The sequence below is a fragment of the Phacochoerus africanus genome, chromosome 2 (genome assembly GCF_016906955.1).
Source record: "Phacochoerus africanus isolate WHEZ1 chromosome 2, ROS_Pafr_v1, whole genome shotgun sequence".
In the NCBI taxonomy this organism is placed as follows: domain Eukaryota; kingdom Metazoa; phylum Chordata; class Mammalia; order Artiodactyla; family Suidae; genus Phacochoerus; species Phacochoerus africanus.
In genome coordinates, this window is record NC_062545.1 from 217,817,327 (window position 1) to 217,837,716 (window position 20,390).

Here is a 20,390-nt window from a genome sequence, read left to right on the forward strand (position 1 = left end):
TGCGCTTATCAGTTTATACAGTTTCTAGCCATAGAAGATTTGTATATCTTTTCTCTGTTAAAAACTGCAAATGAAGATGAACATCTTGGGATCTGGCTTCAACAGCAACGAAGTTTAAATTTCACCCTTTTTTGGGCTCAAGCAGAAAGAGAGAGATACTGAAATCTCACTGGAGTTTCCATGTGAATGTATTAGAATATGGATTTAGAAAATAACATCTGAACCTCATTTTGAAAATGGAGCTCTTCCCAACCACTTGGCTGTGGTGGATGCCTCTGCAGATGAAGTCTTGGTATTAGCAGCGCCAGGCTGAGCTTGGCTTGGCAAGTCCTTTCGGCTATTACTGAACCTCTGCTCAGAACACTGTGCTCTCCTCCCGCCAGCAAGAGACTCTTCCCCAACGTGCATCCCTCTCCTCCAGCCTCCTGCCTGCTGAGTGTTCTTCAGAGCACTGAGCTCCTCCCTTAGCCACCTTCTTTGCATCATTGTCACAGTGCTGGGGTAGCTCTCAGGGGTTCAGAAAAGAAAAGTCAAAGCTTGAGGCTGGGCTCCCCAAATGAGGTAACAAAGTAGGGTGTTTAGGATTCCTAAAACCAACAGTGAATGAGGATTTAAATAATCTTGTGGTTTCCCTCCTGTACATTTCAACTGGTCAGTTCTTACTGGCTGCACCTGTAGCCATGTGGAAGTTCTTGGGCCAGGGATCGAACCAGTGTCACAGCAGTGACAATACAAGATCCTTAACCCATTAGACCACCAGGGAACTCCCTGGTCAGTTCTTTTAGGCACTTCTTTTTCTCTGTCTCTACCTTTCCACTTTTGAAACACACTCCTTACAAACTGCATATACTAGTTAGAAAGTGTTTTTTAAATATGCAGTGACAGTATATTCAATACCTCAGACTCTCAATACTTTTCAAATAAAGCCAATCCTTTCATATGTACACCTGACACAAGAAGCAGAGAAGTTCACAGACTGTATCTTCATAGGCTGATAATGACTATAGCTTTTCTTCTTAGGCATGAGGAGTTATGTCTGTGCTAAGGATCTGCAAGTAGATTTATTGTTTGCTGAGAGTCAGGATAGTGGGTCAGTAAGGAAGAGTATATTATTGTTTCATGAGTAGATTCTTTCCTCGAAGGAAATGAACCAATTTTGTGGGACGTGGAATTTGAGAAGCTCCCAGGAATGTCGTCAATTTAAGAAAATTCTAACTTACTCACTGGTTAATCCTTGATGCTGGATGGGTGGTCAACAGCTCATGCAGGGGAGATGGTGGCCTGAACCTAAAGAGGAAACTGGTTTATAATCAAGAACAAGGTGAACTGCCCCCACAAGACCGTGACCTCATTAGTTCCCTGCCACTTGTGCTGTGCTGTTTGACAATCATTATTTCTGATTCTTGGTCTGAAGCCTGGAACCAAAACCTCAAAAGCCCCTTTGAAGAATCACATAAAATCTGTGACTTATGGATAAAGGTTTACTATATATTTACACAGACGTAGAAGCCGTTATTTGATGTTGGGAACAAAGTTGTTGAAAAGAATGTCAAGGACTTTTAGCTCTAGAAATATTTTGTATAAAAGAATCAGGCCTGTGATGACATGTTTAACGGTTGCAAGTAGATTTTAGATCCTTTGAGTAGAAATGGTCTCATCTCCAGGTACCTCAGCAAGTGTTCCAGCACTTGTCCCACCTCCCACTGGCCTCCTAGCTCTTGGGTGTGTTGTGCACTGAGGATTGGACATGTTGGCCCAACATGTTAAAAACTTTTATATGTAGTAAGAACAGACAAAGTCTTTGTTGTCAATTATAAACTTATCAAGTGCCCACGGCTTCTTGGTCCTCAAGGATATGCTGATTTTGCTCACTTTCTTGGGTAAAACAACAAACTGATGTTTATCTTGAGCTGAAACAATTTTCCTCAACAGGTTATGTGGCTCATGAGTTTATTTTGGATACAAGACCCTTCAAAAAGTCTGCAAATATTGAGGCTGTGGATGTGGCCAAGAGGCTCCAGGATTATGGTGAGTGATCTCATGAGAGTGACTTCTTGGAGGGGAACTTGGGCTTTTGACCTTCATGCTTGCTGTGGACCACAGACTGAGTGTGTGAGTATCTCAGTAAACTCACCCACAGGCTAAACAGGGAGTTCAGGGCTGTGGATAAACATTTTCACTATGAGTGCACCGGTACTGGCTTTTGAATGATATTTTATCATCTTGAACCTATCAGCAGCTAGGTAAAGTCTTCATAGTTAACAAAGTTAAAAATCTACCCCAAATTCCGCCTGTCCTACTCCCAGTAAACAGAGAGGTTCATGAAGAGGTGAATTGGTGTGATGATAAAGGAATTAGAGCAAGCAACCTGCAGGAGTGTTAAAAAGATGAGCACTTGAATTTTATAACCACCTCAGTCATGGCCTAGCTGTTTCTAGAGATGAAGCAATAGGTACACTTTGTTTTCATAGACATGTTGCAGTTTTCTTTGAAGGATTTTGAAAGACATAGGCCTTTTGCCTTTTGTATTATTAGTGGATGTTCATTCTGCAGTATCTTTATTAAAATACATTTTCTTAGTGGCACTATTAATAATATCAAAGACCCTGCAATCGTCAGGAAGGCTAAGTTGGGGAGAACTTTGCCTTTTGATGAATGTGGAGTCCTATCTGAATTTTAAGATGATCTGAATGACTTCTTTTAATAAGTAATGTGAAAGCTTCAATAATTTAATAGTTTTACTACTGTATCATAACGGGAGTCCCAAGTGTGTGACTCATTTCTCCCTTGAATGAATTATCTTATTATGCAGAGTTACACTGATAATAAATGGGAAAACCTGAGACAGTTTTCAATAATGAAATTAGCATTTACCTTCTCTGAATCTCCTCTGGCTGCTCCTATGACCTGACTTGACCTCCCAGCTAATGGCTGAGTAACGGCCGATTGAGGATAAGGCTTCATTTCTGGGATGTACCCACATCTGACTGCAGCAGCATTTGCAGGGAGGCAGGCAGGCAGTGGATGGAGGGAGGTGGTAATTTAAGTTACCACCCAGTATTTCCGAGTACTGTTCTATCTCCAGCCATGATATGCTGATACTTGAGAGGGTAATTGCTACACTTGCCTCAAGCCCAGAACTGCCCAGGTGATTGGCACATGGAAGACACTCAGGACATATGTCTTAATAAGTGAATTAATGCATGAATGGCTAAGTAAAAAAACAATGAAAATGACAACACAGATTCTGGTTCTTAATCAAACCTACTGATCAGAATTCCTGGGTAAGGCCTACTAATCTATATTTAGAACACTTCATAGATGGGTCTTATCAGGTGAGTGTGCTGTACAGCAGAGGTTTCCAAATTTAACTAATGATCAGATCACCTCATTCTGATATGAGTTAAGACTGATTCCTTGGATTTCCTGAATCAGGATCAAAATTTCAGGAATCTGTGTTTCCAAGACAACTCAGATGCTCCAGATATGAGAACCACTACAGCAGAAAATACTGGACTGAATTTGCTCACATGTGGCGTTGAGGTTGGACTTAATGGGTAATGAGATCAGCTTGTTGCTAAAAAAAAAATAAATAAACTTCTTTGATTTGGGTGACATAGTTGTATGCATTTGTCAGAACTCATTAAATGGTACACTTAAGATGTGTGCATTTCACTATAAGTAAACTTTATTACAAAAACATGTGAACAGATATCAAATTCAGATACTGAATTCTAGCTAATGATATGCATGCTGAAGTGTTTAAAGGGGAAATGTACTGATAGCTGCAATATGCTTGGAAATGCACCAAAAATAAAATGGATGTGTTAGATATGTGACATGAAGAGATGGTTAGATGCGTGGTGAAGCAAACAGAGCATCAGTGTAGAATCTAAGTAGAAGGTGTATGGGTGTTGACTCTGACAATCCTTTCAACTTATTGGCAGGTTTGAAAATGTTATAATAAAATGTTGACAAGACAGTCTTTTAAAGCATGCAGGCATGACTCTAAAGCACCCCCGGAGTTCCCTTCGTGGCGCAGTGGTTAACAAATCCGACTAGGAACCATGAGGTTGCGGGTTCGGTCCCTGGCCTTGCTCAGTGGGTTAACGATCCGGCGTTGCTGTGAGCTGTGGTGTAGGCCAGCGGCTACAGCTCCGATTAGACCCCTAGCCTGGGAACCTCCATATGCCACAGGAGCGGCCCAAGAAATAGCAAAAAGTCCAAAAAAAAAAAAAAAAGCACCCCCATGTAATGATGTACCCTAGAATCTGGGAACCACTGCCCTCCAGGGCAAACTTAGTTGACTGGAATATCAACCTGGGAGCTGTTCTTCATCTTTTGAAGGTCACAAGAAAAAGTGTAAGAATTGGGAAAAAGTCGTTTTTGGCTTTTGTCCAGGAAATCTTTCTCTTGACCATTTGCCTTGTTGATTCATCTTAACTCATGAAAACTTTTGGAAACGGAAACACCTTCAGCCTATATTTAGTGTAAAGAGAGGACTTTCTACATACTGGGGAAGTCTCAGTTTCCTCATCTATAAAACAGGGACAATACCACTCACTCCAGGATCCTGCATGCTTGTTACCTCGTTATTTAACTTTTGGTAGGCTATTTTTTAATTTCTCGTATTTGTAAGATACATGAACATATAAAAAGATTCAAAAACACAAAGGGAAATAAAAATCCTAGTCTAATTTTCTGGTAACAACCCTGTTACAATTTTAGTATTTATTCTTCAAAGCAGCATTTATTCTTTATTCCCTCAAAATATGCATAGATGTAAGAAGTATACACATACGTATATAAACATACACATACTCTGTCATTTAAAAAATAAAAATGAGGAGGTCTCACTGTGGTGCAGTGGAAACAAATCCAAATAGTATCCACGAGGATGCGGGTTCAATCTCTGGCCTTGTTCAGTGGGTTAGGGATCTGATGTTGCTGTGGCTGTGGCATAGGCTGGCAGCTGTAGCTCTGATATGACCCCTAGCCTAGGAACCTCCATATGCCTTGGGTGCAGCCCTAAAAAGCAAAAATAACAAAAAAAAAATTTTAAAAGACAATTTGATTATGTAGCTTGCCTTTTTCACTTAATATTTTTGAATATTTACCCAGTTTAACAAATATAAATTCAAATACTTTGAACGGTTGCGTACTTGTTGTATGGATACTCAGTACAGTTGGCTTAACTGAGAAGTTGCCTGGTGGCTCAGTGGGTTAAGGACCCAGAGTTGTCACTGCTGCAGTTTGGGTCACTGCTGTGGCATGGGTTTGATCCCTGGCCTGGGAACTTCCACATGCCTGGGTGGGGCCAAAAAAATTGGCTTCGCTGATCCCCTCTTGTTGGATATTAGGTTATTTCCTAAGCTTTTCTTCTATAAAAAGTGCTGAGATGAATCCCTAGATATATCTAATAGCAAATTTATCAGATGTTTTCCTTGAGATAAGTTATAGTTTATTCTTCCAAATTGGGGAGGTCAAAATTAATGACAGAAGATCCCTCATCTCCTTTGTAGGATTTCATGCCCCTACCATGTCCTGGCCAGTGGCAGGCACTCTTATGATCGAGCCCACTGAATCAGAAGACAAGGCAGAGCTGGATCGATTTTGTGATGCCATGATCAGCATTCGGCAGGAAATCAGCGACATTGAGGAGGGCCGCATTGACCCCAGGGTCAATCCACTGAAGGTACTTTATCTAAAATGTCCCAGAGGGAGTTCCCATGTGGATTAAGAACATGACATAGTCGGAGTTCTTGTTGTGGCACAGTGGTTAACGAATCTGACTAGGAACCATGAGGTTGCGGGTTTGGTCCCTGGCCTTGCTCAGTGGGTTAAGGATCCAGTGTCACAGACGAGGCTCAGATCCCGCGTTGCTGTGGCTCTGGTGTAGGCTGGCAGCTACAGCTCCGATTAGACCCCTAGCCTGGGAACCTCCACGTGCTGCGAGCGCAGCCCTAGAAAAGGCAAAAAGACAAACAAACAAAAAAAACACGACATAGTCTCCGTGATGATGTGGGTTTGCTCCCTGGCCTCATTTGGTGAGTTAAGGATCTGGCATTGCCACAAGCTGTAGGGTAGGTTGGAGATGCAGCTTGGATATGGTGTTGCTGTGGTAAGGCTGTAGGTCTGCAGTTGCAGCTCCAATTCAACACCGTGGCCTGCAAACTCCCATATGATGCAGGTGTAGATGTAGCAAGGAAAATAAGGTGTCCCAGAGAGTAGAAAGCAGTGTCTGGACAGCATGTTGGCAACCTGAGCTCCTATCAGATGATACTGTTGCCTAGAATAAGACCATTCTTCTGAAATGATGATCCATTCATTATGTGGAAGTTTAAATCTTCTTGAATCAACATAGCGGTGTTGTGAGTTTCCACTATGGCACAGTTGATTAAGGAGCTGGTGTTGCTGCAACTGTGGCACAGGTCACAGCTGTGGTTCAGATTTGATCCTTGGCCTGGGTACTTCCATATGCCTTAGGTGCAGCCAAAACTAACAAAAAAAAAAAGAAAGAAAGAAAAAAGAAAAAAAAAACCCACATAGCAACGGTCACTCAAGTATAATGCCAAATTTCTTATATGTTTTTATGTGTTTAGTGGGTGTGGGAGCTACTCATCCCACAAGCACCCAATTGGCTGCTGAAGGAGGGAGCAGAGGCTGGAGGACTTTGTTTAATTGGAGAAGACTTAACATTTGGTGTCTCTGTTTGATGCACTCTACTGAGATTATTTACCTTACAAACTCCAGATAAAGACAAATTCTTGTATTGGAGTAGTTAGCTCTTAGAACAATCAAGATTGGTACTTGGCTTGAATGTTTTACAATGTTTATGGTCTACGTTGCAGGAGAATTTGTTAGGCATTACCTTGCTTCTTTCAAAACATGTTCCTTTTATATCTGGTCAGAGCCCTAAGTTCTGCATTAGGTCCAGACTTTAGTAAGCTGGGGGATCATGAATTGAGAATATCTTGAAGACTGTGGTTGTTATGCTATGGCTCCAAGCCAGGCAGCAAGTCTGAGATGTTCGGGGAGACTTAGACAGACTCCAAAGCTGCTTAGCTGAAGGTGGAGCACTGGGGCCAATGGCTGGCAGAAGGCCAGTCCTGTGCACAGTGTGAGTTTAACAGGGTGGTAGAGGAATATAATATGATTTGCTCGCATTATTATTTATCCTCTGGATTCTGCTCATTCTTGCAGGACTTAGGCTATTTTTTAAAGAGGCAGTAGACATCTAAAGAACATAATACTGAGCTATAAAAGCAAGTGGAGGATGTCACAGGATGACATAAGGCTTAAAAGTATACCAGACTATGCTGTATGCAGTTTATTAATATATGCAGTAATAGTATAAAAACATGGTGAGAATGGCAACACCAAATTCAAGGTCCTGGTTATCACTGGGGAGGAGAATAAACAGACAGTTGGAGAGGTGATATGCTGGCAGCTCTAACGCTATCTGTAATGCTTTTTACTTTAAAAGATTGAGCAAATAGGACAAAATGTTGATTTATATTGAGTGATAGATGAGCTGATTATGTTACTCTAACTTTCTGATCTTTGGGGTATTGCACAAAAATTTTCTTCCCCCTAAAACAGCCCTCTGTTCGTGGGCTTCCATCAGAAGCCCTCCAGTCGATGTGATGTAGGGGAGAAGGCAGAGTTCTGCTCTGACCCCTCCCCCATCCATGTCTCTTCTCAGATGTCTCCACACTCCTTGACCTGTGTCACATCCTCCCACTGGGATCGGCCGTACTCCAGAGAGGTGGCAGCATTCCCACTTGTAAGTTCTCCTCTGAAGGTGAATGTGCCAGCTGGTCCAGGTTCACCTGTGTGGGAGGGACCATCGCCTGCTCACTATAGCAACCACATGTAGGGCAGACACCTTCACAGAACAGGAACTGACATTCACAGAGCTGAGGTTGGAGTTGGGTGCCAGGCACAGGCCTGGGAACCCTCAGGGCGCACAGTCCAGGAAGACCAGATGGGAGTCCCTATCAAGTGGGTTGATGTTTTCCACCATTGTTCGCCAGGGAGATGGCCCTAAATGCAATGTTTCTTCCCTTGGCTTCTTACATGAAGGTGCTCTGCAGTCTGTTTAGCCAAGTGGGGACAAGGGATATGAAGGGACAGTCATGAAGGAGGTTGGAGTTTAGAATGGTTGTTGGGCTAATGGTATCTCAGGCCATGGGGCTATTACTGCAGTCTCCTCTTAAGAATATTCCAGAACATTCCCATCTTTTGTCCCTTGCAGCCATTCGTGAAACCAGAGAACAAATTCTGGCCAACCATTGCCCGGATTGATGACATCTATGGAGATCAGCACCTGGTTTGTACCTGCCCCCCCATGGATGTGTATGCGTCCCCGTTTTCTGAACAGAAGAGGGCCTCTTCTTAGTCTTGTCGCCTAAGTTCAAGTGACTGATTTGATGCGCGTTTGAGTGATAAATATTTCATCTTTCATCATAAACTCAAGTAGGGGTTTTATATACTGTGTATATTTTTGTAAGTTCTGTGGAGGTTAATGTAAATACAACTAGCATAGTAAGTGGAAGCTCATCATTGGGAGACTGATTTGCTTTGGTGCTTCTGCTTTCACATGCATCAGTTGATGTTCAAGTTGCCTTGATTGGGACCATTTAGTTTTTTGCATAGAAATTCTGGGGTGTGCTAGTAACTTTAACTTCAATGTAGCAAATTTGCAGGTGTAATAGAGGCTATACTGGAGGGAAGATAGACATTTTTATTCCAAAAAGTCCTTGTGGACTATGCCATCTGTGGGAAATCCCAGGGCAAATGTTTACATTTTGTATACACTGAAGAAATCTTTTTCCTCCTACTAATTTACCTAATTTGTAACAGCATTTCTAAGTGTTTTCCTTTTTCCATGTTTGTAGTTTTTTTTTTACATCTGCAATAAGTAACATTCTAATAAAAGCATTGAAGTGCCTTCTTGGTCATTTTTTCAGTGTTAACTCCCACATACTCTAGGTTTAGAGGGGTTTGAAGGGTTACCAGAATACCCAACCCTGTAGTATTGTTACATTATCAGTTTTGTCTTTGGCTAAAGAAATATTTTCTATGCCTCTGTTAACAGCAAATTTCACTTTGGTACTTTTTCTTAGTTGTGTTTGGCTGTGAATAACTGAAAACAAACCACAGAATTTTAATCAGGGTAATAAGGCAAGGGCTCATTAGTGCCCCTTCAGTCTTCCTGCTCTGCCTCCTTTGCACAGAGTATTCATTCTCATGGTCTTAAAATGGCTGCTGCATACCCAAGCATTACATACACATGCTAGGTAGGAAAATGGAAGAAAAACAAAAGGCAGATTCCATCCAAGTCAGCTGCTTTTGAAATGCTTTTCCATGGTTTGTTGGTCAAAATAGGCTACCACATTGCCACATAGTCACTGCACATCTGGAGAGACTGCCCTTCCTGAGCTGGAAACCAAGCTCTCAATACAGTTCACCATCAGGGCATGGAGCAGCCCCTTCTGAGAAAGGACAAGCATGTGAAAACAAACCATCAGAGTGAGCAGCAATTCTTCTTTCTTATCAGACTGGAAAGTTTTAGCCGTGAGGTGCCAAAGCTGTTTCCATAGTTGGTCATCTATTGCTTACCCTGAAGCATGTCAGGGGCAAAAGCAGGTGATTTAAGAGACTCGAAGTCAATTGTCTTCATGGTTGAGTCGCTCATGTGTTCACCGGATGTTTGTGCATCTCTCCCACCTTGAGGTCTTTGCACATGTGGCATCCTCTACTTAGAGGACTTCCCACCACCCACGCTTTGCGGGCTCCTGTTTGTACTTTACGTTTCAGCATCTCCTTGAGAAGGTCTTCTGTACACTTCCATGAAATGGGCTGTTAATTTCTAGCTTAGCACATATATTGTTGTCCTATTAGCATAGTTATTACTCTGTTGACTTAGTTTCTATCTGCCTCACTAGACTAAGTTTCCTGAGAGCAGGGACTGTATCGTCACTGGACTGCCAGAGTGGAGCTAGGGTCGTCTATATAGTATGTGTTCAACAAACAAATATACATTGAATGGATCAAGGAATGAACTTGGATCTCAAAGAGGGATACTGCCAGGGAAACCAGTATTTCCAGTGCCTACTGTGAGAGTTCTGTTAAAACCAAGTACAAAATGCCAGGCCGTGAGGAGAGGGTCTCTGGACAAGCTTTACGTAGTATCCCCTCTCCACCTTCCTCGTGATGACAGATAAAATTTACCATTTTAAATTATTCAGTTCAGTGGCATTAAGTACCTAAACAGCGTTATAGAGAATGTACCTCTTGAGCAGTTTTGAAGATGAGGAGTCTGACCAGACACACACATCCTGTGAACTGGGCATCCCCTCAGCCTCCCAGCCCTGGGACAGGCCACAAGCCACTCCTGGAACAACCCTCGCCTCAGAGCTGTGTGAGACAGGCCAAGGGCCCCAGCTCAGCCTAAAAACCCCACAAAACCTTGAGATAAATATAGGGACTGTGTTTTCCAGTAACAAAACTGGTGCCTTTTTTCTTTTTATAGCCGCATCTGTGGCATATGGAAGTTCTATGGGGTCAAGTCAGAGCTGGAGCTGCAGCCCCAATCCAATGAGATAGTAGCAGATAGGACTGAGCCACATCTGCAACTTATGCCACAGCTTACAGCAAGGCCAGATCCTTAACCCACTGATCAAGGCCAGGGATAAAACCTGCATCCTAACAGACACTATGTTTGGGGTCTTAACCTGCTGAGCCACAATGAAAACTCCCCAAACTGGTGCCTCTCATCCAAATAAAGGATGCACTTTTGGGTGCAAGAAGCATCTGGAACAGGCAGTTTGGAAATTGAGATATTAGCACCTTCAGAGGCTTACAGGGCTCTGGGATCAGACATCTGCCAGGTCAGGGATGTTACTTAGGGCAGAAGTTTTCAAACCTCAGTGTGCTGCCATCACCAGAAGGGCTTATAGACAATAGAATGCTGAGCCCTGGCCCATTTCTGATGGTTTGTCTAGGGCAGAACCAGTGAATTTACATTTCTAACACATCCCAGGTATGTTGCCTCTCAGCTTTCTTCACACTTCAGAGAAATTTCCAGAACTCTAATAAGCTTTTAAGGGATGGGTTTTTCGAGGCAGGCAGGGGTGGTGAAGAGCTAGACTTAGTCAATTTTGCATTTTTCATGATAATCTTACCATTCTGGGAGGAAAAATCCCTCTATGGCTACAGCAGATGCCACCGTGTTTTGGCCTTGTTGTCTGGTCTGGTAGGCTTTCTCCTGCCATTTTGGAGACCAAATCAGCTTTATTAACAAAGTGAAGTTAACAGGGCTTCTTCAGTGCTAGTGGAGTAACATGGATGTTTCTATCACACCCTCTGTGAAGAGCGGTGGAGGGAGACCAGGAGGTGAGAGTGTTCCATCAGCTGAGGGCATTCCATGGAGAAGAATCCGGGAAGCAGGAGTTGAGCATAAGACTCTTCTAAGTCTGTTTATTTTCCTGCTGGGGGTATTGCAGGATAAGCAACTAGAATACTTGCTCTGTGGTCAGACTCCCTGGGGGCATATCCCAGCTCCCCTATATCCTATCTCAGTCTCTATCTGGAAAATGATGTATTACTACCACTCCTAGGTGAGAGAATTCAGTGTATTGTTCAGAACAGTGCCTGGCACAAAGTAACTGCTCATGTTAGCTCTTGTTATTATCCTCCTCTTCACTTAGGATCTAATGTTCTACACTGTACACCCTACACTTCTGCCCCAGCGTAGGAGCCCCAACTCCGATCTGACCTATCTTACATTCAGATCCATCTTCCTTTCCTTTCCAATCCTAACAGCGCTTTTTCTCTGGACCACCAGAGAAACTGGCAGGAACATGAGCTCTAACTTCATACAGATCTGGATTAAATTCTCAGACACACCAGCTGTTTTGAGACAGGCAAATTCACTTATATTCTTTTTGCGCTTCAGTTACTTACAGTATAAAATAGCAACAATAAAGGCACTTTACCTAAATCAAACTTGTTAAAAGATTAAATAAGATAACACAAAACAGGCAATTAGCATAGTGTCATACCCAGAAAGCACTAATTTATTCAGCAAACTGACTAAGCCATTAAGTACCAGGCACCATTCTAAGTGACAGAGATACAAGATGAACAAGAAAGTTAAGGCCTCTTTCCTAGGGCATCAATTCTAGATGGACACGCATAGACACCCAGATTTCACACCAGATTTCATAGTTAAAGGTTCTTTAGAAAACAAAAACCATTATGGTATGTGGGTGGGGGTTTGGGACTCCTTTATTTTGGTAGCCAGGGAAGGATTATCTTACAAGCTTCTCAGCCTTGACTTTCAGGCTAAAATCTGAACAGAAAGAAGCCAGCCATTACTGGGTGTGGGGAAGGGGGGCATGAGTGTTCAGGAAGAGGGGAAAGTGTAAGTACTATCTTAAGGAATTCCCATCATGGCTCAGTGGTTAATGAATTTGACTAGCATCCATGAGGATGCAGGTTGAATCCCTGGCCTCGCTCAGTGGATTAAGGATCCGGTGTTGAGCTGTGGTGTAGGTTTCAGACACGACGTGGATCCTGCCTTGCTGTGGCTGTGGTGTAGGTTGGCAGCTAAAGCTCCAATTTGACCCTAGCCTGGTAACTTCCATATGTGGCGGGTACGGCCCTAAAAAAAAAAAAAAAAAAAGAAAAGGTACTATCTTAATTCTCCATCTTATTTAGTACTTGGTTATTTTGAACTTCATATGTAAATGGTTTTATGAATTTCCAGAACTTGGGGAAGAAAAACCGATGAGGAGTAAAGACCAGGGTGGAAAAAGGTCACAATCTTTAGATCTTGAGTTAGGAATTCTGGAGATGTTTGAACTTAGAGTTAAGATCAGAGGGAATGAATGAAAATAGAGTCCAGAGAAGAAAAAGAGTACAAAGCAGGTGGTCCTTGGGTCAGGGAAGGAGAGAAGGATTTGCAATCGGGGAGGGAGGAGGATTTGAAGTAGGGGGGAAAATGCAGGTTAAGAACATGAAAGAAATTGGGGAGGAGGCAGCTAAGGGCCTATGATGTGGATGGGGAGAAAGATTCAGATGTAGAAGAGGAAAGAAAATCATTAGCTCAGTAACAGGGCAGATAAAAAGACTTCCTCAAGTTAGCATGAGGACAGGAATCAAGAGAATGGGGGGGTGGTTAAAAGGTTGGCTTGAGAGCAGAAGATGTGGCAAAAGAAAGCAGTGGAAGGTAGGAGGTGGCCCAGTTTGGGAGGGAGAGCCATAGGAGAAGTAATGAGGGGGAAGGCGGTGGAAGAGGAGACCTAGGGCCCAAGCTCCCCAGATAAGAAAGAGCTGGGGGGAGGGGGAAATACCAGGCACTGTGGAGTGGGTAGGGCTCTTTTTAAAGGGGTTAATAAGAGGAAGATGCCAGAAAGAGGAGGAAAATGTGTGTGGGAGAGGAGGACCCTGAAAGAAGAGGAAGCACAAGGAAGTCTTCTTAGAAACCATCTAGGTAGCAAGCCTATAGGATTGAGGGAACCACACAGGAGCCAAACCAGAGGTAAGGAAGGGGGTGATGGTCACTATCCTGGGTTAGAATATCTGTGAGGTTGAAAACTGAATCCAGAGAGCAGCAAAGCCCTGAGGACAGGGCTGGTGGAAATTCCCCAGGGAGAGAGGCTAAGGGGCTGGGAGGACCCTTGCTCATTGCAGGCCATTGCAGTAAGTGGGGATCCTGCTATGTATGCTGGTGAGTGTACAAAGTCCTCTCTGCCTCTTTCTTCCTTCTGTTCCTATGTAAATTTTTTTTTTTTTTTGGTCTTTTTAGGGTCACACCCATGGCATATGGAGGTTCCCAGGCTAGGGGTCCAAGAGCCGGATCCTTAACCCACTGAGCAAGGCCAGGGATCGAACCCACATCCTCATGGATGAGACGAGAACTCCAATTTCCTAGGTAATTCTTATCACTTGCTTCTCTGTGTACTTTATCTCCCCACCCCTCCCCCAGCTTTACCTTGCTAATTCCCAGCCATGTAGATTACGTTCATCTTGAGTTTTTCCCATGGCTCCTCCACAGCTCTCATACGCACAACTCCCTGGGGACGGGAATTAGTTCCTGATATTGAAGAAGCTACAGTGTCTGCTGTCAGATCACCGATCCCAAAGTCTGTCTGGAGCATGTGATCTATTTGGGGTAAGGGGCTGTCTCTGGAGCCTGGAACTGGGAAAGGTTATTCCATCTTTGCCATGCAAATGGTGCTGCTCAATTATGGTTTAAGAGACTTCTAAAGGCTAATCTGGGAATCTACCTCTTTCCTCTATGTTACTGTTCCTATGGGAAGTATTTATACAAATTCATATGAGAGATTTCATTTTCAACCTACATCAAGTCACAGGTTATGGCCGTCATTCTTTTATAAAGTAACTTCTCAAACCAGGTTGGAGACTGCCTGTAATCTCTTCTGAATTCAAGAGAATCAGTGGACAATAGAAAGTTGAAAAAAAATCAACTACAAATTATTTTTTTAAATGGACCTACATGACTCTCTGGGCATCTGGACCACTTGTAGAGGTCTAAGGTTTTCAGAACCAATGCAAGAAAAGTTTTAGTGTGCTTTTCATATGTTTATTGCATTGTACTTTAACCTTACCAGCATTTATTTTTTTACTGGTAAGGTTAAAGCACAATGCAATAAAATGGGGTATGACATTTTCAATTTCCTACAAAAGCACTTTTGAAGATCATTTGAAAAAATAAAAACAAAAAGCTTGGTGAGATTAAAAAGACTTAAATGCTTTAAGTTTCAAAGTCATAAACTCCCAGAAAACAGGGTGGAATTCAACAGCACCAAGAGGAGTGATGTCAGTCATTCTAAAAAAATGCGGAATTTCCCCCTGTGGTGCTGCCACTGGGAACTTGATCCAAAATTGCTACTCAGTGCAGTAGGAAGCAGCCAAAGTAGAATTAGATAGTTTTTTTTTTTTTCCTTAAAAGTCTGGCACAAAGAATGGAAAAAAAAAAGGATACTTTCCTTGCATTCAAGACATTTTATCCAATGTGAGCTACCTAAGAATATTAAAGTTCCCCAAAATAGAAAAACTAGATGTTTTTATTGGTTAAGAGAAGCAGCTTCAAATGCATTCCAAAAGACAATGAAGGATATTTTCCATGGAAGGAGACAGTTGGGCAGGCTGTAAACTTGCAAATAGCAAAGGAGTGAGTATAGTGTGTGGTGCCAGCCATGGTGGGGGGTAGGAGGGAGTGGGGAGAGTCAGCACTATTTCTATTCTTTTTGTCAGAAAGATAGCCTTTAGCCTGGGGCAGGGTCTGCAATCACACAAGTGCCATAGGTCTGAAGCTCCTGAGCACAAGGCAGTTCTGGGATAAGAGGCTGAAAAGTATCAGTTAAAACAGACTCAGTATCATCCTTAAACATCATTATTTCCCAAAAATGAGCTGCACTTAGGAATGAAGACCATGGTTTTTAATGGTATGAAAATGATAAGGGTCTCTAAAAATAAATAGGTGCCATTTAACAACCATTTAGACATTTTCAGGAGAAATTTGGTCAGGCTGTCTTTAAAATAGTGTCCGAACCTGGTTTTCTAAGATCAAGAGGATATAATAGAAAAATACTGAATAAATAAACAACATAATGAAGCAGAAAAAGTAGCAGAAAGTAACACACAGCCTTGAGTTTAAGTTCTAAGTCTGGTCCTGACTACTTTTAGTGACTCAGTAACTCTGAAGATACTACTTTTGTCCATAAAATGGAGATAATGCCATTTACCTCCTAGGGTGTATGTGAGTAATAAGTTGGTATGAAAGATGCCAGTAGGGGAATTATTACCATTCCTGCTCCAAAGATATGGATGTGCTAGTGAAAGGGGGTTGGGGAAACATTCTCAAGGAAGAAAAAGGAAACTCCAGGTGGCAGAAATGAAGAGGACCCACGTGACCCATGAAGTAGCTGGACTGGATATATGCTTTAGGCACGGGTTTCAAAAATGCCAAGGAAGAGATGTTAGCAATCAAGGCTGCAGTTACAAGGGAAATTAAGAAGCAGAAGTGGGTCATGCTGAAAACTGAGGAAGTTCTATTCTAACACAAAGACTGAAAAATTCTTATCTACTACCTCAGGGTCATAGCAGAAAAAAAGCTTTCCCGCCCAGGCCAGGGATGGAAACAAAGTCACTAACAAGAATCTTTGCTACATGTGAAGGCAGAAGCCAAATTCATAGTATAGTTGCACTGTGAAACATTCAACAAAAATAACAACTGGTTCAGTTAAACAGTGGAACAGCCTCAAAGAGAAAGTGAATTGGAAGATAGAAGGAAATCACCTGGACCAAAGCATAGAGCAGGTAAAGAGATGAAAGATTTAAGAGATATTAAGCTATGGAGGGTAGAATGCTGAAAATTTCTAGCAGGCCATTTTTAAAGGAAAATTTTAGAATTCTAGAACTGAAGACATGCATTTTCAATTTAAAGGAGTACCATGAATCTCAAACAAGGCAAACAGAAATTAATCCACACCGAGAGTTTATAGTGACACTGGGAAGCTATTAGAAAACATATCTTTCAAAGAAATAGTCAAGTTGATATCCAACTTTTTTCAGCAATAAAAGATGCCAGAACACAATGGAACACCTGCTGAAGAAAGATAACTAGCAACCTAGAATTCTAAACCCAGCCAGTTTATCTTTCTAAAATCAGTGTGTGGAGTCACCACAGTGGTGCAGTGGATTAAGAGTCCAAATCCTGCATCTCGGGTTGCTGGGTTCAATACCTGGCCTAGTGCAGTGGGTTAAAGGATCTGGTGCTGCCGAAGCTGTGGCATAGATTACAGCTGCAGCTCGGATTCAATCCCTGGCTTAGGAAAAACCATTTGCCTTGGGTGCGGCCATTAAAAAAGTAAAAATGAAAATAAAAAATCAGCGTGAAAAACAACGAATCCGACTAGGAACCATGAGGTTTTCGGTTCAATCCCTGGCCTTGCTCAGTGGGTTGAGGATCTGGCGTTGCCCTGAGCTGTGGTGTAGGTCACAGACACGGCTCAGATCCTGAGTTGCTGTGGCTCTGGAATAGGCCCACAGCTATAGCTCCGATTGGACCACTAGCCTGGGAACCTCCATATGCCGAGGGTGCAGCCCTAGAAAAGACAAAAAGACAAAATAAAATAACAACTTGTGGAGTTTCTGTCTTGGCTCAGTAGTTAACGAATCTGACTAGTATCCATGAGGATGCAGGTTCGATCCTTGGCCCCGCTCAGTGGGTTAAGGATCCGGAATTGCCATGAGCTGTGGTGTATGTAGGTTGCAGATGCAGCCTGGATCCCATGTTGTGGTGGCTGTAGCTTAAGCCAATGGCTACAGCTCTGATTTGACCCCTAGGCCTGGGAACTTCCATATGGTGCCGGGTGTAGCCCTGAATGGACCAAAATAGATAAATAAAATAAAATAACAACTTGGGTTTAAAAAAGAAGTGGTAAGTAGGGGTTTCCACCATGGCATGGTGGGTGAAGAATTTGACCATAGCAGCTTGGGTTCTGCCAGTGCAGTGTGTTAAAGAATTCGGCACGGCTTGGGTTGCAGCTGTGACTCAGATTCAGACCCTAGCATGGAAACTTTCACGTGGCATGGGTGCCACCATAAAATTTTTTAAAATGTTGTAACTAAAATATTCAACATTAACATGGAAATTAGGTCAGAAAAAGTAATCTGAAGGGAAACAAATATACTAGTTTTACTGAGGAAAAAAACAGGTACTGACCATTTTGTAAATTATCACTAATATCAATATGTTCTAAAGTGTAGTTATATTGAAAAATTAAGAATGAACTAAGAACGATAGAAACATTACCTTTCAGTCCACTGTGTGTGTGTGGACGAGGGGGGGTGGAGGGTGGGTTGGGGCCAAGGATCAAATCCTCTTTAAATATATGAACAAGGAGAAAAGGTAAGAATTACTCCTGCCTCCTCCATAACAAGAAACAAACTGCAATGATAGGAATAAATACATCAGGTAATCCTAATCTCTTTACATTTATTATATTATTAAAAGAAAAGCGTAATGTCTAATTCAAGTTGCAGATTTTATCATTTGAAATACTGTTTTGTTTATCAATGCCTAAGTATAAAACAGAAAAGGCAACACTGAACTCCTAATCTATTGGTTGGAGGAGGGGCATGGGCCTCTTCATCAGGATGACTGATGAAAAGTATGTCCGCTTTGTTTATGGTATTTTACTTAAGAATATACAAATATGGTAAAAATGATCAATACTAGAAAGCATGTATGCAAGGTGTTTGCTAGTTTCTTTATACTTTTCCGTATTTTAAAAACAAACTGAAACCCCAGTAAGCATAGAACATGGCATAGATATTACTTTCCTGCCTTTGGCCTGAGCCTGATTCTTTATAATTAACAGAAGAATTTAATTAATATTTGGGTTGTTAGAAAAGTTTTAGTATCACTGTGCATAATTTCTGGCACATAAGTGCTTAATAAATTTGAGTTCCGTTATTGTTAAAACTGTTTTGGTTTCTTAGTATATAGATTAAAAACCTGTTTTTTGAAAGGCTACTTGCAGGACTTTGAATAAAACACATAATAAAGTAAGTATATTCCATCTTGTTCCTGCTGCTAAATATGACTAAAATCCCTGGACAAAATATATAAAGCAACTATCAAAAGACTGAAAGGTGGAAAAAGGTGGTGGCCTGGGTAGGCACTTTCAAACTTGAAGAATGACTTGGATGTTTACTGGGGTTTTTCTTTTGCCGCCTTTTTACTTTCCTTTAGCTTGGGTACAAGGAAAACCTAAACCTGAAAACATCAATGGGTATAGACAAAGAAAGAAGGAATGGCAGAAGAATGACCTTTAGGGAAAAAAGCCTCTTGATTAAACCTCTTGATCAGCCATCCCCCTAGTCACTGCATGTGGCTAGGACAGTGGGGAGGAGCTCTGTGGGCCACTCCTGCCCTGTACTGAGTGAGCAGCTGCAAAAAGGTGGTACCTTGACCATCCCAACTACAAACTGAGGGAGGATTGCAGAGGGGAGGGAACTGGAGAAAAGGTTCCTTTGGATCCGTTAATGAAGTCGTGGGCAGATGCTCAAACAGACCACACGTGAATCAACCTGGTAAAATGAACTATGTGTGGACTACTGCCCAAGTTTCAGATTGATTTCTGGGTAGCACCCAAGTGGAGACAGCACTGCAAAGGCTTTGAAAATTGAACAAGGCGGGCCTGAACCCCACTGAATCTGAACAGTTTGCCTTATAAAATAGAAGACTGAAATAGGAACAAGATTCTGTTGTGGCTCAGTGGTTAATGAACCAGAGTAGTATCCATGAGGACGTGGGTTTGATCCCTGGCCTTGCTCAGTGGGTTAAGGATCCGGCGTTGCTGTGGTGTAGGTTGTTGCTATGGTGTAGGTCGAAGACGTGGCGTGGATCCTGCACTGCTGTGGCGTAAGCTGGCGGCTATAGCTCCAATTAGACCCCTAAGTCTGGGAACCTCTATATGCCAAGGGTTCGGCCCTAAGTAGACAAAAGACAATAAATAAATAGGAACAAGATTCGCAAAATACTCACAATGTCCAGGATCCAACGCCAAATTACTCACCATATAAGCCAGGAAAAATCTCAACCTGAATAAGAGATTTAAGGAAAACCCAAACAAATTTTACAACTGAAAAAATACAATAGCCTGGACATAGATCACTAAGAATTATGTACTTCGAACGACAGACCAAGAAATGAATAAAAGTGATTGGAATCCCACAGACCTGTGGGACAGTGACAAAATTAGCATTCATGTAATTAAACTTCTGAAGGAGAGAAGAAAAGGTACACAGCTGAAGTCACATTTGAAGAATTAATGGCTGGAAATGTTCTGAATTTGACACAAGATATACTCTAGATTCAAGAAGCTGAACGAACCCCAAACAAGATAAACCTAAAGGAAATCCATGCTCAGTCACATCATAGTTTTGAATTTCTGAAAACCAAAGAAAAGGAAAAAAAAAAGGTCTTGATAGAGACTAGGAAAAAACATTACCCATAGAGGAAGAATATGAATAAAAGCAGATTTCTTACCAGAATCCATGAAGGCTGAAGTCTTGATGGGAGAGAATCCACTTCCATGCTCACCTCCTGTGGCTTCAGGACCTTCCTTCCTAGCTGCTGGCTTCAAGTTTTTTGCCACACAAACTTCTCCATCAGGTAGCTCACCAACATGGCAGCTGGCTTCTTTCAGAATGAGGAAGATCCCATCACTTCTATTCATTACATTACATGTACAGGATAAAAGCATTCCAGCCCCACACTCAAGGAGGGGAGGTGACAATGGGGCATGAAGACCAGGAGGTAAGAGACCACTAGGGGCCAATGAGAG

General features: G+C 42.2%; 1 protein-coding gene across 1 annotated transcript in view; it reads left to right on the forward strand.

The window, feature by feature from the left end:
• GLDC (glycine decarboxylase) overlaps positions 1–9,160 on the forward strand; it is a 108,377-nt gene extending 99,217 nt beyond the window's left edge. Inside the window, exons 22-25 of the mRNA XM_047767662.1 lie at positions 1,933–2,028; positions 5,523–5,695; positions 7,706–7,786; positions 8,258–9,160. Of these exons, the coding sequence (XP_047623618.1) occupies positions 1,933–2,028; positions 5,523–5,695; positions 7,706–7,786; positions 8,258–8,401 (494 nt within the window). The 3' untranslated portion in view covers positions 8,402–9,160. The remainder of the gene's footprint in view (positions 1–1,932; positions 2,029–5,522; positions 5,696–7,705; positions 7,787–8,257) is intronic.
• Positions 9,161–20,390: the final 11,230 nt, after the last annotated feature.